This window comes from Natator depressus, chromosome 11 (assembly GCF_965152275.1).
Source record: "Natator depressus isolate rNatDep1 chromosome 11, rNatDep2.hap1, whole genome shotgun sequence".
In the NCBI taxonomy this organism is placed as follows: Eukaryota; Metazoa; Chordata; order Testudines; family Cheloniidae; genus Natator; species Natator depressus.
The window spans coordinates 954,722-969,695 of record NC_134244.1 but is presented as its reverse complement, the minus strand read 5'-3'; the positions used below and the strand labels follow the sequence as shown (position 1 = coordinate 969,695).

General features: G+C 69.5%; 1 protein-coding gene across 1 annotated transcript; it reads right to left on the bottom strand.

The window, feature by feature from the left end:
• Window positions 1–1,256: 1,256 nt before the first annotated feature.
• On the bottom strand, window positions 1,257–12,748 carry LOC141995686 (rac GTPase-activating protein 1-like). Its single transcript, XM_074966963.1, has 16 exons — window positions 12,619–12,748; window positions 11,980–12,182; window positions 11,611–11,744; window positions 7,767–7,845; window positions 7,361–7,414; window positions 6,393–6,470; window positions 5,877–6,015; window positions 5,385–5,527; window positions 4,914–5,069; window positions 4,741–4,836; window positions 4,467–4,668; window positions 3,701–3,806; window positions 2,593–2,725; window positions 2,298–2,412; window positions 1,638–1,752; window positions 1,257–1,433 (listed from the first exon to the last, which is right to left on the bottom strand). The coding sequence occupies exons 1-16, from the start codon at window positions 12,701–12,703 to the stop codon at window positions 1,382–1,384; spliced, it is 1,890 nt and encodes a 629-aa protein (XP_074823064.1). The 5' UTR covers window positions 12,704–12,748; the 3' UTR covers window positions 1,257–1,381.
• Between the last annotated feature and the right edge of the window lie 2,226 nt (window positions 12,749–14,974).

Below are 14,974 nucleotides of genomic sequence, written 5' to 3'. Positions count from 1 at the left end.
CCCCTCCTGTACCCCAAACCCCTCATCTCCAGCTCCACCCCAGAGCCTGCACCCCCCTGCACCCCAACCCCCTGCCCTTAGCCCCCTCCTGTACCCCTAATCCCTCATCTCCAGCTCCACCCCAGAGCCTGCACCCCCAGCCCAGAGCCCCCCTGCACCCCCAGCCCACTCAGTTCTGATTGCTCGAAGAATTGCCCGGTAAGACTCTGGGAAAGGGCCCGGTTCCGGCCCAGCCAAGCAGGACCCGGGGTTCCCGGTGCAACCGGCTCGGTGCAGGAGAGCGGCAGGGAGGAGGGAGCCCTGGGAGCCCCGACGCGAACTCGCCTCCAAGCCCCGAGCTGCTAGAGCCCACGGCCCGGCCACACAGCAGCCAGCCCCCCGGGAGAGCAGGATCGGGGAGCCCTGGCCACCCCGGGGGATTGATAATGAATCGAGCTTCCGGCTATTACCCGGGGACACCCGGAGCCCAAGGAACAGGACGGGGGGCCTAAATTAACCAGGTTACCCCCTGAGCCCACAGAAGGGTAAATGGGGGAGGGGGCAGGGGCTTGGCCACCCCAGCCCAGCGCTGGGGGCAGCTGGGGTGAGATGCAGGCAGAGCCCCCCGCAGGGAGCGGGCCGTACTGCAGCTGCCTGACTATTGCCAGAGCCTCCCCCTACCTCCAGTCAGACCCCTGCCCCAGCACTGGCCCCCCACGCTCCCCCACCCCGCTCTGGCTGAGCGGCAGAGGCCCCAGCCCTGCTGTAAAGACCCCACCTCACTGAGAATCCCCCAGTCAGCCCCCCCCAGACCTGAGGGGGAAATTCCTGCCCCTCCCGTAGCGACCCACCAGCTGAGCCCTGGGGCCGGATGCCTTGCAGTGACCCAGAATCTGCCCCAGCTCGTGTCCCCCCTGCAGCCCCAGGGGACTGAGGGGCCCCCTCCCTGCCCCCCCAGGAGGGGCCCAGGGAAGCCAGGTGCATGTTTCCCCCGAAGCCAGGCCATGGGGTTGCTGCTGCTGGGAGACCCTATGTCCCCCTCCCCCCCAGCAGGGTAGAATAGGCACACGCGCCCCCCCCCCCAACAAACGCATGCCCCCCCCCACAGACACGCGCTCTGACAGGCCTGGCTCTGCACAAGCATTTAATAGAAATTAGCCCCCAGGTCCCTGTGCCCCTCACCCACCCCAGGGACGCTCAGACAGGGAGCGGTGGGGGAGCCAGGCCCCCAGCTCAGTCCAGCAGCCCCTGCCATGGGGCAGGGACCCACAGCCCCTGTGCATGTTCCCTCCACACCCCCGTGCAGCGAGCGCTGGTGCCTGCCCCCCCAGGGCCGACACTTTCCCCGCCCCCAGCCCAGGCTGCCCGGCCCTTCGCCCTTGGAGCCATCCCCTGCCAGGGCCTACAGCAGGGAGGGGAAGAACCGGCCCGTCTTCCTGGGGCCCGACGCTGGCCTGGGGGCAGAAGAGAGGTTAGGGCAGGGGCAGCTTCCCCAGAGAGAGTGACAACTCCCCCCCAGCCCCACACAGCCACAGTCCCCCCCTGCAGTGCCACCCCCCCAGGGCACTCACAGGGGGGCGCGGCCACAGCACCGCCCCCCCACCCCCCCGGGGCACTCACAGGGGCACGTTGCCCCCCCCACCCCCCGGGGCACTCACAGGGGGGCGGGCGCAGTGCCCATGCAGCTCCACAGCGGGTCGGGGAAGCAGCCGCCAGTCGGGCTCAGCTGAGTCGAGTTCATCTCGGGGGACGAGAGGGGGCGGAAGAGCCGCTCTGTGGGGGGGGGGGCACACTGTGAGCGGGGGGGGGATGTCTGCAGCCTGCCCTGCCCCCCCAAGTCTGTTCAACCCTCTGCCCCCCCCCCCCCCCCGACAGCACCGCCCTGGGGCTGGGCTCCGGCTGCCCCACTGAGGCAGTCACGGCTCAGGGCTGGGGGCTGCGCCGAGGGGAAGTGGGGGGGCCGGGGGGGGTCACTCCCTGCAGCAGCCCAGCCCCCCCGCCCCATCTCCAAGGGCGGCTGGCGCCAAGTCGCCACTGCCCTGCTCCGTGGGTGAGTGCAGCTCTGCCCCCGGTCATGGGGGGGAGGGGGGTGTCTGCTCCTCCGACCCCCATCACCGGGGCACCATTGGGGGCACCAGGCCTGGGGATGGGGCGCAGGGTGACCCCCCAGAGCAGAGAGCTCCCCCCACCAACTCTGAGGGGGCCCCCAGAGCCCCCTTCCTCTGCCTGCTCCAGCTGCTCTCCGGGGCTCGGGCCAGGCTGCGTGGCCTCTGCCCCCCACAGCCCTGCTGTCCCCGGCGGGGAGCCCCCACGCTCACCCCGTCTGTCCAGCGCCAGGGGGTCGCTCGTGGCCACGGGCACCAGGTTCTCCAGCTCCGTCCCCACGAAGGGCCTCCAGAACTCGGGCGGCAGCGACAGGAGACGAACCATCACCTGGGGGGGCGGGGGGAGCCGCTGAGACGCGCCCCCTTGGGGCCAGCCACGGGCCCCCCCGACAGAGGAGCTGGATCCCCGGCAGCAGGGGAGAACGGAGGGGGGGGTGCAGTGGGGCGAGGCCGGAGCAGAGAGCAGCCCCCCCTCCCCCCCCGGCGCCTGCACCATGGGGGCTCCTACCTCGCACTGCTGGGGCGTGTCCTGCAGGATGGCCAGGGGCGTGGGGCTGCTCGTGCCGTGCCCCACCAGCGTGGGCCCGAAGACCCGGGCCAGGTTCAGCGCGTCCATCCTGCACTCGGGGCTCCGAGCGACCCTGCGGGGAAGCCAGGCGTCTGGGCTGCTGTGACGGGGCGTCCTGCCAGGACCCCGCCCCGGGCTCCCGATCGACAACCCCCAACGAAACTCTGCCGAGCACCCTGCCCGGGGCCGCCCCAACCCCCGAACCTCCACAGACCCTCCCCCACAGCCCCGGCTGGGTGCCCCAGCTCCCTGACACCCCCAGCTCCGGCCACCTCAGCCAGGGCAGCAAACGCCCCCTTCGCCCCCCCCCCGCCCCCCACAAAGCACAAGTGGGTCAGCAGCCAACCCCAACGCAAGCACGGCCCATTCCTCCCGCCCGGGGCCCCAGGGGCAGCAGCCCGGCTCTGCGGGCAGGGCAGTTTGCCCCCCAGGCAAAGCGAACAAGGCTCAAGCTGCTGGACCCTCCCAGGAACCCCCCAATCTCGGCGTGACCGGGGTGCACAAACCCGGGACAGATGGGTCTGGGCAGAACGACACCGACTCTCCCCGCAGAGGGAAACCAGGCGACCCCAGGGCCGGAGAGGCACCGGGGCAGCTGGCAGAGAGATGGAGACTGACCCACATGCGCTCCCGGGCCAGAGGGTCCATCTGGGGCACCGAGCCGCGCTGATCCTGGGCCGGAGGGACGGCCCCACGGGGGGCCCTGCCAGGAGCCAGGCCCTGGGAACAGAGGGACACTGAGCGAGCTGCACGGGACCCCACCCAGGGGATCAGCTGTGACACCCGCTCAGCGGAACTGCTGCCCCATGGCAGCCCCACGGCACGCAGGCCCCTCCTGCCCTCGGGGCGCCAGCGAGGGGGACGGAGCCTGGTGAATCCCGGGGCACAGCCCCTGATCCGCGAGACACTGCACCGGGGGGGGCACTCACACGTCACAGAGCCGAATGGGAAACCGCGCCGATCCACGGGCTGGGGGAGCCTTTCCCAAGGCCCCCGCCCCAGGAGCCCCAAGCCCCCCCCAGGAGCCCCCGGCCCCACCTGCCCTCACCTCAGCAGATGCAGCATTAGGAAGGCCAGCGTGTCCCGGTTGGCGGGGGGCAGTTTGCTCACCACGTGGCACAGGGCTGCCTGGCAGGCGGCCTCGTCCGGGATCTCTGGGGGCAGAGCCAGGAGCCATGGTCATGGGCCCTCGGCCGCCCCCCAGCCCAATGCTGCCCCACTGCACCAGCACAGCCCAGCACTGGGGGGCAGAGCCAGGGGGTTCGGAAAGATGGCACCACAGATACCCCACACACGGGCTGTGGGTCGGGGGGGCCTTGGGAAAGGTTCCCAACCAGGAGCAAGCTGACCCTGGCTCCCCCAAGAAAGTCCCAGCACCTCCCTTGGCCTGTGGGGTGGCCCACCCGAAACCCACAGGCCCTGCCTCCTGCCCCACCTTGCACACTCTCCCAGCCCCAGCCCCGCCCCAACCCAGTCGTCCCCCCCCCCCACACACACACCAACCCACAGGCCCTGCCCCAGCCCACCTGAACACACTGCCCGCCCTGCCCCAGTCCCCCCCTCCCCCATGCACATACCACTCCAGCCCCACACCAACCCACAGGCCCCGCCCCACCTTGCACACACCGCCCAGCCCCGCCCCAACCCCCCCCACCACCACCACGCAAACCCACAGGCCCTGCCCCAGCCCACCTGCACACACCTCCCAGCCCCGCCCCAGTCCCCCCCTTCCCATTCACATACCACTCCAGCCCCACACCAACCCACAGGCCCCGCCCCACCTTGCACACACCGCCCGGCCCCGCCCCGCTCACCGGCGGCCCGCAGGAAGACGGGGTGCAGGCGGAAGGTGACCAGCGGCTCCTCGAGGCCCCTCAGGAAGTCCTTGAGCACCCCACACACCACGTGCACGTCGCCCACGCGGCCCAGCGAGGGCAGCGCCCCCTTGGCCCGCAGCAGCTTCTGCCTCCATTCCCGCACCAGCGGCTCCGCGCCGGGCACCCGGTACAGCCCTGCCTGGGGGGGTGCGGGGGGGGGGTCAGTCTCCACAGCAGGGACCGCCCCCCCCCCCAGCTCCCCCCCTCCTACCTCCGTCAGGCCTCTGCGCTCCACCTCGCTCACGCAGTGAACCACCAGGGCGGGCACCAGGGGGGCCGTGGGGGGCACGAAGTCGGCCAGGACGCCCTGCGGGAGGGGCAGGGTGAGGGAGGGGCCAGGCCACGGACCCTTTGCCCGCCCCGGGTGCTCCCCCGGGTACTCACCTGCCGGGGCCGGGGCCGGGGCCCTGGGGTGCAGAGGGGGGGGCAGCGCCCGCGGCACTCGGGGTGGGCCAGCAGGAGGCATCGCCGGCACCGCAGCACCACCCGCCCGAAGCGGGCGCGGGCACCGCAGCCGGCGCAGGGCTCGGGGCGGATCACCTGCCGAGAGGGGGAGTCACGGCGCGGCCGGACAGACCCCCCCAGAACCCACTGCCCCCCCCCCGCCGCCCACCCTGCCCCAGGGACCAGAGCCCACCCAGGGCCCCCCGGACCCGCTGCAGGGCCAATCTCACCCGGTGACCCGCTCCCGCTCCCCCCTCCCCAAACCTGCTCGCCCAGAGCCCCCCGGGACCCGCCCCACCCAGCCCCGGGAGCGGACGTGGGAGGTGGTGGGGGAAGGGGAGCCGGGACCCCGGCTGCAGGGCGCCCCTGTATGGGGGAGGGGCTGTCCGTGGGGCCCGCGCTGCTCCCCACCGTTTTGGAAGTGAAGAGGTGCTGGGGTGGCGGCGGCCCCTGTGGGGGGGAGGGGAAGGGGTCCAGCCCCCTGGGCTCCAGCCCTGCCCCACTCTCCAGGTGGCTGTCCGAGTCCTCACTGCTCCCCCACACCGTGGTCAGTTCTGGGGGGGGCGGAGGGGGAGGAGAATCAGTGTGTGGGGGGGTCCCAGCACAGGCACCCTCCCGCTGCCCAAGCCAGCCCCTGGCAGCGCCCCCCCTTCCCACAGCGAAGCCCAGACCCTCCCGCTAGGGGGGGTGTGGGGGGGCACTGGCCCAGCAGGGCCCCAGCTGCCGACGCAGCCTCCCCGGGGCAGGGCACGGCCGGGGCCTCCCCAGGAGCTGGGCCAGCGCCAGCCCCCCGCGGCTCGGGGCGGCCCCGGCCAGGCGCACACTACCCCCCGCCCCCCCACAGCCCACGGCAGGGCCCGGGGGCGGTTCTGGCACCGGCGGGTGGGCAGCAGACGGGGTGACCTGTGAGCGTGGAGAGGCGTCGGCCCTGGCGCGAGCGTCGGCCCAGCACGGGCACCGCGGCCACGGGCAGCCGGCTCCGGTCCGGGCCTCGGTCTTCAGCGACGGGCCCCGCCGAGAGCGTCACCAGGGGCTCACTTGCCTGTGGGGGGGAGAGGTGGAGACTGGAGCTGAGCTGCCCCCCATCCCGCCCCCCATCCTGCCCGCAGGGCCCTGCCCCCGCCCAGCCCGCACCGGGGCCCTGCAGGGCAAGCAGCAGAGCGGGGCGCCAAGTGAGCGGGGATTTGGGGGCCCAGGGAAAGGCGGGTGGAGCCTTTGGGGAGCAGGGCCCGTGCCCGCGCCCCCACCCCTCACTTGCCCTCCTGGGCCAGTCAGCCAGGGGCTGCCCCACCACGGTCACCCCGGCCCTGGCCAGCTGCCCACGGGAGCCCCCGGAACATGCCTGGACCCCGGGGAAGGGGCCGCTCACCCTGACCCGTCTCCAAGGGACTCCCACAGCCCCCCCAGCCCCACACTCACGCCGGCGGCTGGCAGCACGGGGGGGCGCGTGCGCTTTGCTGCGACCACAGGGCCGATCAGGGGGGCCAGAGACGAGCGCTGGGGACAGAGCAGACAGGCAGGTGAGAGCAGCCCGGGCAGGGCACCCGCAGCGCGGCCCCCCCCAGCCCCCCCTCCACCGGGCACCACCCCGGCTCCAGACAGAGCAGCGGCCAGGTCACGAAACACTGCACGAGGGACAGTCCGCAGAGCCCAGGGCCGGGCTGCCAGGGGGCTGCGGGTCGGGACTGAGGGGCACTGGCAGAGCCCAGGGCCGGGCTGCCAGGGGGCTGCGGGTCGGGACTGAGGGGCACTGGCAGAGCCCAGGGCCGGGCTTTGCTCTGCACCAGAAGCCCCTCACTTGTGGCTAAGTCCTGCCTGGCACAGCCCTGCCCTGCCGGGGGGGGGGGGGGGGGGCGTTGGCCTTTCCTGCCCTCAGACGTGGAGCCCTGGGGTTAGGGTTGGGAGGGCGACACCACTGCTCAGCTCCCAGGAGCCCTGGCCGCTTGTCTCCCCCCGTCCCCCGGGGCCCCCCCGCATGGGGAGAAGGGGGGAGACAAGCACAGACACAGAACCGTGGCCACATGCCACTGGGGCAGAGCTGGGGATGGAACCCGGAGTCCGGATGCCCACAAGCCCCTTGCACTAGGCCGGGGGTGGGCAAACTTTTTGGCCCGAGGGCCACATCGGGGTTGCGAAACGGTATGGAGGGTCGGGTCAGGAAGGCTGTGCCTCCCCAAACAGCCTGGCCCTGCCCCCTCCCACTTCCTACCCCCTGACTGCCCCCCTCAGAACGCCGATCCTGCGGGTCCATGATGGGCTCATTCTGGGAGAATTTTGCTCCCATCCGTTGGGAACCTGACTGAAGCCAGGAGCCACCTGCCCCCTCTCCCACGCCAGAGCCCTGAGCACCCCCCAGCCTGGGGCAGCTCCAGGCATTTCGCACCTACCGGGCGCTCCCGGGACTTCTGCTTCAGGGGTTTCACCACCGTCAGGTCCAGGTCCTGAAAGGAGTGAGAATGAGATGGCGCCCGGGCAGGAGTGGGGTGGGCACCCCAGGAGGGCGCAGTGGGGCTCAGAGCCCTAGGTCCGTGGGTAATGACCCAGCACGGAGCCACGCTGGCAGCTCCATGCCCAAGCCATCACCAGCTCCCCAGGGACCTGCTGGGAGACCCAGTACTGGGGGGCAGGCACCCCGCTGGGCTGGTTACACTAGAAGGGCCTGCGCCCAGGCCCCCTCCCTCCAGGCTATTAACGAGCCGGGACAGCCGGAGTCAGGCCCTGCAGTGCTGCCCAGGGCACCCCCGGGGCTCGTCTGCCCGGAGCGGGGCCCGGCTGCCTGGGGAGGGTCCTCACCACGTCGTCCTCAGTGCGGTCGTAGCTGATGTCGGAATGGGACGTGAGCGAGGTGCACGACTCGTCCACTGCGGACAGCCTGCAACAGAGAGCGGGTCAGCATGGCTAGCAGCAGGGGGCGCCGGTTCCCGCCAGGGCAGCTCCCCCCCAGCAGCGCCCCCCAACAGGGTAGCATGCCTGGCTCAGCCGCCCCAACCTGCGACTCAAGACGGGGGTGTGACGATGTGACGCAGCAGGGAGGGGGGAGTGTTGCCCTGGGAATGTGCCCTGGGGAGTGGAGACCTGGGAGCCTGTAACCTGAGCCAGGAGGGGGAGGTGACACCTCTGCCCAGGAATGTGGACAGAGGCTGCAGAAGGGGGCCTGCTGGGGGGGGTTAGTTTCAGTTTGGGGCTGGGTGGAGGAACGCAGGGAACCCCAGGGCTGGGGTCTAAGCTCCCTGCTCCCCCAGAAGGACTTCACTGAGGGGTCCTGGGTGTCCCCACAAGCTCTGTTTTGGACTGTGTTCCTGTTGTCCAATAAACCTTCTGTTTTACTGGCTGGCTGAGAGTCTCAGTGAATCCCAGGAAGAGGGGTGCAGGCCCCGGACTCCCCCACACTTTGTGACAACTGGTGGTAGCGGTGGGACTGGGGGCCCCCTGGACCTGATGAGAGACGAGTGGGAGGGGAAGGCCACTCCCGATGGAGAGTCAGTGGTGGAGTATGTCCTGACCTTCCGAGAGAGACTGGCTGAACTCATGGGCCTGGCCAGGGAGAATCTGGCCAGAGCCCAGAGGAAGCAGAAGGTCTGGTATGACCGCACGGCGCGGGCCCGTGCCTACGCCACCGGGGATCAGGTGATGGTTCTCATCCCCGTGAGAAAGAACAAACTACAGGCCGCCTGGGAGGGCCCGTTCAAGGTCGTCAAGCAGCTCAATGAGGTAAACTATGTGGTGGAGCTGTCGAACCGGGCCCACCACCGCCGGGTGTACCATGTGAATATGATGAAGCCATATTATGCCAGGGGGAATGTGGTGTTAGCTGTGTGTGGTCAGTGGGAGGAGCAGGGAGATGACCCTTTAGTAGATCTATTCCCTGGGACCAGAGCTGGTTCCCCCCTGGAAACAATCCCCCTCTCGGATCAGCTCACCCCTGCCCAGCAAGCTGAGGTCAGGGGGGTGCTGCATCCGTACCGACAGCTGTTTTCCAACCAGCCTGGACGCACTAATCTGACTGTCCACCGAGTGCAGACAGGGTCGCACCCGCCGATAAGATGCTCCCCCTTCCGAGTCACAGGGAAAACTGCTCAGGACCTGGAAAGAGAGGTCCGGGACATGCTGGCTTTGGGGGTGATCCAGCCATCGGCCAGCCCTTGGGCCTCGCCGGTGGTGCTGGTCCCCAAAAAGGATGGGTCAGTCCGGTTCTGTGTGGACTATCGGAAGCTCAATGCCATCACAGTATCGGATGCCTACCCCATGCCCAGGCCGGACGAGCTCCTAGACAAGCTGGGAGGAGCTCGGTACCTTACCACCATGGACCTTACAAAGGGCTACTGGCAAGTGCCGCTGGATGCAGATGCCCGGCTGAAATCGGCCTTTATCACCCCTCTGGGGCTCTATGAGTTTCTGACCCTGCCTTTCGGCCTCAAGGGAGCGCCGGCCACCTTCCAGCGCCTGGTGGACCAGCTCCTGAGGGGGATGGAGAGTTTTGCCGTGGCGTATATTGACGACATCTGTGTCTTTAGCCAGACCTGGGAGGACCACGTGTCCCAGGTTAGACAAGTGCTGGACCGACTCCAGGGGGCTGGGCTGACTGTCAAAGCGGAGAAGTGCAAGGTGGGGATGGCTGAAGTATCTTACCTGGGCCATCGGGTGGGGAGCGGCCGCCTAAAGCCGGAACCGGCCAAGGTGGAGGTGATCAGAGACTGGCCCGCTCCCCACACCAAAAAGCAGGTCCAAGCCTTTATTGGGATGGCAGGATACTACCGAAGATTTGTGCCCCACTTTAGCGCCATAGCCACCCCCATCACTGAGCTATGCAAGAAGGGGAAGCCAGACAAGGTGGTCTGGACCGAGCAGTGCCAGGAGGCTTTCCGGGCGCTGAAGGAGGCTCTGGTCAGTGGCCCAGTTCTAGCAAACCCAGACTTTGACAAGCCCTTTGTGGTGTTCACCGACGCCTCCGACACGGGACTGGGGGCGGTGTTAATGCAGGAGGATGAAAAGGGGGAGAGACACCCCATCGTGTACCTGAGCAAGAAGTTGCTACCCCGGGAGCAACACTACGCGGCCATCGAGAAGGAGTGCCTGGCCATGGTGTGGGCCCTCAAGAAACTAGAGCCCTATCTCTTCGGGCGACACTTCACCGTCTACACCGACCACTCTCCCCTGACCTGGCTGCACCAGATGAAAGGAGCCAACGCCAAGCTCCTGAGGTGGAGCCTGCTCCTGCAGGATTACGACATGGACGTGGTCCACGTGAAGGGAAGTGCCAACCTGATAGCGGATGCGCTGTCCCGGAGAGGGGGCCCCGAACTTCCCCAGGTCACTGGTCACAGTGACCCCGCTCAGTTCAGTCTCGAAGGGGGGAGAGATGTGACGATGTGACGCAGCAGGGAGGGGGAGTGTTGACCTGGGAATGTGCCCTGGGGACGGGAGACCTGAGAGCCTGTAACCTGAGCCGAGTGTGTGTGTGTGGGGAGGTGACACCTCTGCCCAGGAATGTGAACAGAGGCTGCAGGAGGGAGCCTGCTGGGGGCGAGGGGGGGGGGTTAGTTTCAGTTTGGGGCTGGGTGGAGGAACACAGGGAACCCCAGGGCTGGGGTCTAAGCTCCCTGCTCCCCCAGAAGGACTTCACTGAGGGGTCCTGGGTGTACCCACAAGCTCTGTTTTGGACTGTGTTCCTGTTGCCCAATAAACCTTCTGTTTTACTGGCTGGCTGAGAGTCACGGTGAATCCCAGGAAGGGGGGTGCAGGGCCTGGACTCCCCCACACTCCGTGACAGGGGGCTTGGGGGAGTCACGGCACCGTAGATAAGTCAACGAGCAGCCCAAGCACCGATGGGAGCAGAAATGAAACCCACCACCTGGCAGGGGGCTGCGGGTCGGTAAGGAGGGGCACCGGCAGGGCTGGGGGTGGGCCAAGGACAGGAAGGGGCTGCAGGTCGGGAGCAAGGGGCACCGGCAGGGCTTGGGGTGGGCCAAGGACAGGAAAGGGCTGCAGGTCGGGAGCGAGGGGCACCGGCATGGCTGGGGGGTGGGCCAAGGACAGGAAGGGGGCTGCAGGTCGGGAGCGACGGGCACCAGCTGGGCTGGGGGGTGGGCCAAGGACAGGAGGGAACTGTGGGTTGGGAGCGAGGGGCACCGGCATGGCTGGGGGGTGGGCCAAGGACAGGAAGGGGGCTGCGGGTCGGGAGGGAGGGGCACCGGCTGGGTGGTGGGCCAAGGACAGGAAGGGGCTGCGGGTCGGGAGCGAGGGGCACCGGCATGGCTGGGGGGTGGGCCAAGGACAGGAGGGGGCTACGGGTCGGGAGCGAGGGGCACCAGCTGGGCTGGGCCAAGGACAGGAAGGGGCTGCGGGTCGGGAGCGAGGGGCACCGGCAGGGCTCAGAATCGGTCCCAGGGTGATTCCCAGATTCCAAGGGCCGCTGCGATCACCAGCCGGGCTCGTGCCCGGCCCAGGCTGGAGAACGTCGCCCGGGGCCCCCAGAGCAGGTCACATGTGGCCAGTGACGGAGAATCCGCTGGGGCCCCCGGGTGCTACTTGCCCATCAGCCATTCTCACCCCGTTTCCCACCGGGCCTCTCTAGCCTCAGCGCCTGGCCAGGGGGCCGCACACCCCCAGCACCCTCCCGGTGCCGCCCCCCGCTCACCTGCGCCCTGGCGCCAGGGCGGTGCCCAGCTGCGGCCCCTCGAGCAGGACCAGGGCCGAGCGCTGCCCCTCGCTCAGGGCGGCACGGGGGGATTCCTGCATCAGGAAGTCAAAGATCAACTGCAGCTTCCGTTCCTGGGGGGCAGAAGCAACCTGTTGGGGGGGGGGGGAAGAACAGCCCCACCGGGTCCCCCGTCCCCAGCCACCCCCCTCAGCACCCAGCCGGCCTCAGCTCCCCCCACAGGCCCTCAGGCCAGGGCCCTCCCGCAGACCCCAGCCCTAGGGGAGCAAAGCTGAGAACCCCAGGCCCCTCCAGAGCCCCCTGCCCCCGCCATAGCCCCCCCCAGCCAGAGCCTCCCCCCCTCCGCACCTGCTTCTCCAGCTCGGCCTCGGCCCGCTGCCGCTTCCCCATCTCCACCTCCACCTGGTTGCGGGCGTGTTTGAGCTTCACCCGCAGCGCCGAGCACTCGCTCTCCGCCGCCAGCAGCTGCTCGCGGGCCCGGCGCAGATCCAGCCCCAGCCGGCAGCATCTCTGCCGGCAGGCCTCGAAGCCGCGGGCGACGCGGCTGCAGTCTGGGGGGGACGGGACACGGGCTCTCAGGGAGCTGGGGGGGGGTGTCCGGGGGAGCTCTCAGCGAGCTGGGGCGGCCAGTGTCGGGGGGAGGGGGGGTGCTCTCAGGGAGCTGGGGGGGGGGGGCGGGCGGCCGGCCAGTGTCGGGGTGGGGGGTGGTACTCTCAGCGAGCTGGGGGGGGGGTGTCCGGGGGAGCTCTCAGCGAGCTGGGGCGGCCAGTGTCTGGGGGGGGGGGTGCTCTCAGGGAGCTGGGGGGGGGGCGGGCGGCCGGCCAGTGTCGGGGTGGGGGTGGTACTCTCAGGGAGCTGGGGGGAGTGTCCGGGGGGGGGGGAGGCTCTCAGCGAGCTCCTGCCCATCCCCCTGGCGCCGCGCTCCCCCCAGACGGCTCAGCCCCGAGGCTGGGTCCGGGGGGCCGAGCCGGGACCCCGCGCACCCACCTTCCTCCACGCCGCAGCTCTGCTCCAGGAGCCGGGCGAGCCGGGCCAGCTGGGCCAGGAGGGGCCCGCCGCGCTCCCGCGCCATGGAGCGGGGGGTCCCCAGGCTGCCGCGCCCGGGCCGGACCGGACCAGACCCACCTGCGCGCACCGGGCCGGGTCAGCGGCGGGCGGCCTGGAGACAGCCCCGCCCCCGTCTGTATTTAGGGAGGGGCCGGGGCGGAGCTTCAGAGACAGCCCCGCCCACATCCCTCTGGGGGTGTGTGTGAAAATACCCCCCCCCGACCTCCATTGTCCGGCTCAGCTGTGGGTCCCTGGGGAGCCGGGTTTGGGGCCCCCGGGATCCGCCCCAGCGGGCACCGCCAGCCCCGCCCCGTGTGCTGGGAGGCCAAACGCCGCGGGGGACATCCGGGGGGGGCAGGGGCAGCACGTGCGGCTCATTCTGTGGCCCCCACCGGGAGGGGCTGGGACTGAGCTCCCATTTCACCGGTAGGGAAACTGAGGCACGAGGCGGGATCGGCCCCTGGTTTTTAAAGAAACCTGTGATTTGGGGGATGGGGGAGGCCCAGAAATTAGAGCCATTGTGGGGGCCCCAAGGCCCCCCAGCCTCAGAACCCAGGCTTCCTGCTGCACCGTCCTAGCCCTGCACCCCCATGTCTCATGGCTGGGAGCACCCTCGATCCAGCTCCTCTGCACAGGGTCTGTGTGTTCCCCCTCCCTCCCCACAGCTGTCAGGGCTCCATGGGAAACCGGCTCCCCGCAGCGCCCAGTGCCCCCCGCAGCGCCCAGTGCCCCCCACAGCTCCCAGTCCCCCTGCAGCTCCCAGTCCCCCCCGCAGTGCCCAGTGCTCCCCACAATGCCCAGTCCCCCCCCGCAGCCCCCAGTCCCCTGCACCATGCTCCCAGGCCCCACCTTTGGAATGAGGACTGGGGGATCTGCCTCCTTTGCATCCAGAGGCCCCGGGGACGTGCACCCGTAACCGTGGCCTGCAGGCCACAGGCTTGTACTGCAGCCATAGGGCAGGATTGGGGTGCGTGGCGTGGCCCCCTCACACTCTGGCTGGGGAGGAGGGGCCAGAGAGCCGGGGCAAAAGCCCAGGGAGCAGAGCCAGGCCTGGGGTCTCATTGCTCTGCCCCACGAGTTGTGAGGAAGTGGGAGGGGGGCACATTAGCTGCTGGGGGCCTGTGGGAATCCATTAGCCGGGTTGTGAGTCACCGCACGGCCCCCAGTTCCATCCCCCAAGGCACTGTGCCAGCCCTGCCCCAGTGCCCCGAGCTGGAGGTGCCCCTGCAGGGGCGCCCAGCCCCCTGGGGAGCCAGACTCTGGGGGGCAGCCCTGCAGCTTCCTACGCACCCGGGAACCCTCAGCTCCCCCTGGACGAGCACTCGGCCTGGCCAGCTCCTTTCCCAGCACCGCAGGAGCTGCTGAGTGGTGGGGGGGCTGGACACTCCCCTTCCCTGGGCAGCTCTGCCTGTCGGGCCCCAGCATGGCGGGGAGGGATGGTGGCACCGCTACCCTGTCCATGCCCTGCTGGGGGCTGGGCCCACACTCTGCTCCAGCACCGCACAAAGTGCGGGGGGAGCCAGGATCCTCATGCCTGCTGAACACAGGGGGAAACTGAGGCAGAGAGGCGGGAAGGGAATCAGAGGGGGGGCCCTGGCTGTCAGGCTCGGGGGTGGGAGTGGGGAGGTCACGGGGAGTCCCTGGCTGTCAGGTAGGTGGTGCTGCCCAGCTTGGGGCGATGGGAGTGGGGAGTCACATGAGGGACCCTGGCTGTCAGCCTGAGGGCACTGCCCAGCTGGGGGGATGTTGAGGGAGCAGAAGTGATATGGCCCCACTTGTGTTGTTTCCCAGTGTGACGAAGTGGGACTGTTCTTGTTCCCTCTGAATACTGTAGGGGTGCCTCAGTTTCCCCTAGGCATTTCTTAAGTATCCAGGTGGGGGGATCAGGGGGTGTGATTGTGGCAGAGCCCTAGAGGGCCAGTGTGATGGTGTCTGCACAGAGAATGGCCGACACCCTGTCCCCTGGCCACTGATGGGCTGGGCCCCTCCTCTGCAAAGGGGCTGACTGAAGGGGTTGGAGAACAAAGAGATCAGGTGGCCTCCTGGCCCGGGAAAAGGACAAAGGGCAGACGAGGGGCTGGAGAGTTTGAGTTTAGAGCTGGCTGGGGAGACAGGGGGAGGCCTAGAACTGGGGTCTGGGCTCCCCATCCCCCAAGATGGACCGGACTGAGGGGTCCTGTTCTCTGTACCTACAAGCTCTGTTTTAAACTGTGTCCTGCCGTCTAATAAACCTTCTGTGTTACTGGCTGGCTGAGAGTCCCGGGGAATGGCAGGAAGTGGGGGGTGCAGGGCTCTG

Excerpts from the sequence above, each read along its gene's own strand:
- LOC141995686 (XM_074966963.1), bottom strand. The coding sequence starts at position 12,703 with ATGGCGCGGGAGCGCGGCGGGCCCCTCCTGGCCCAGCTGGCCCGGCTC. Across the intron at positions 11,745-11,979 it reads AGGCCGAGCTGGAGAAGCAG|GAACGGAAGCTGCAGTTGAT; the intron begins GTGCGGAGGGGG and ends TCTGCCCCCCAG. Across the intron at positions 2,413-2,592 it reads ACACGCCCCAGCAGTGCGAG|GTGATGGTTCGTCTCCTGTC; the intron begins GTAGGAGCCCCC and ends CCGCCCCCCCAG.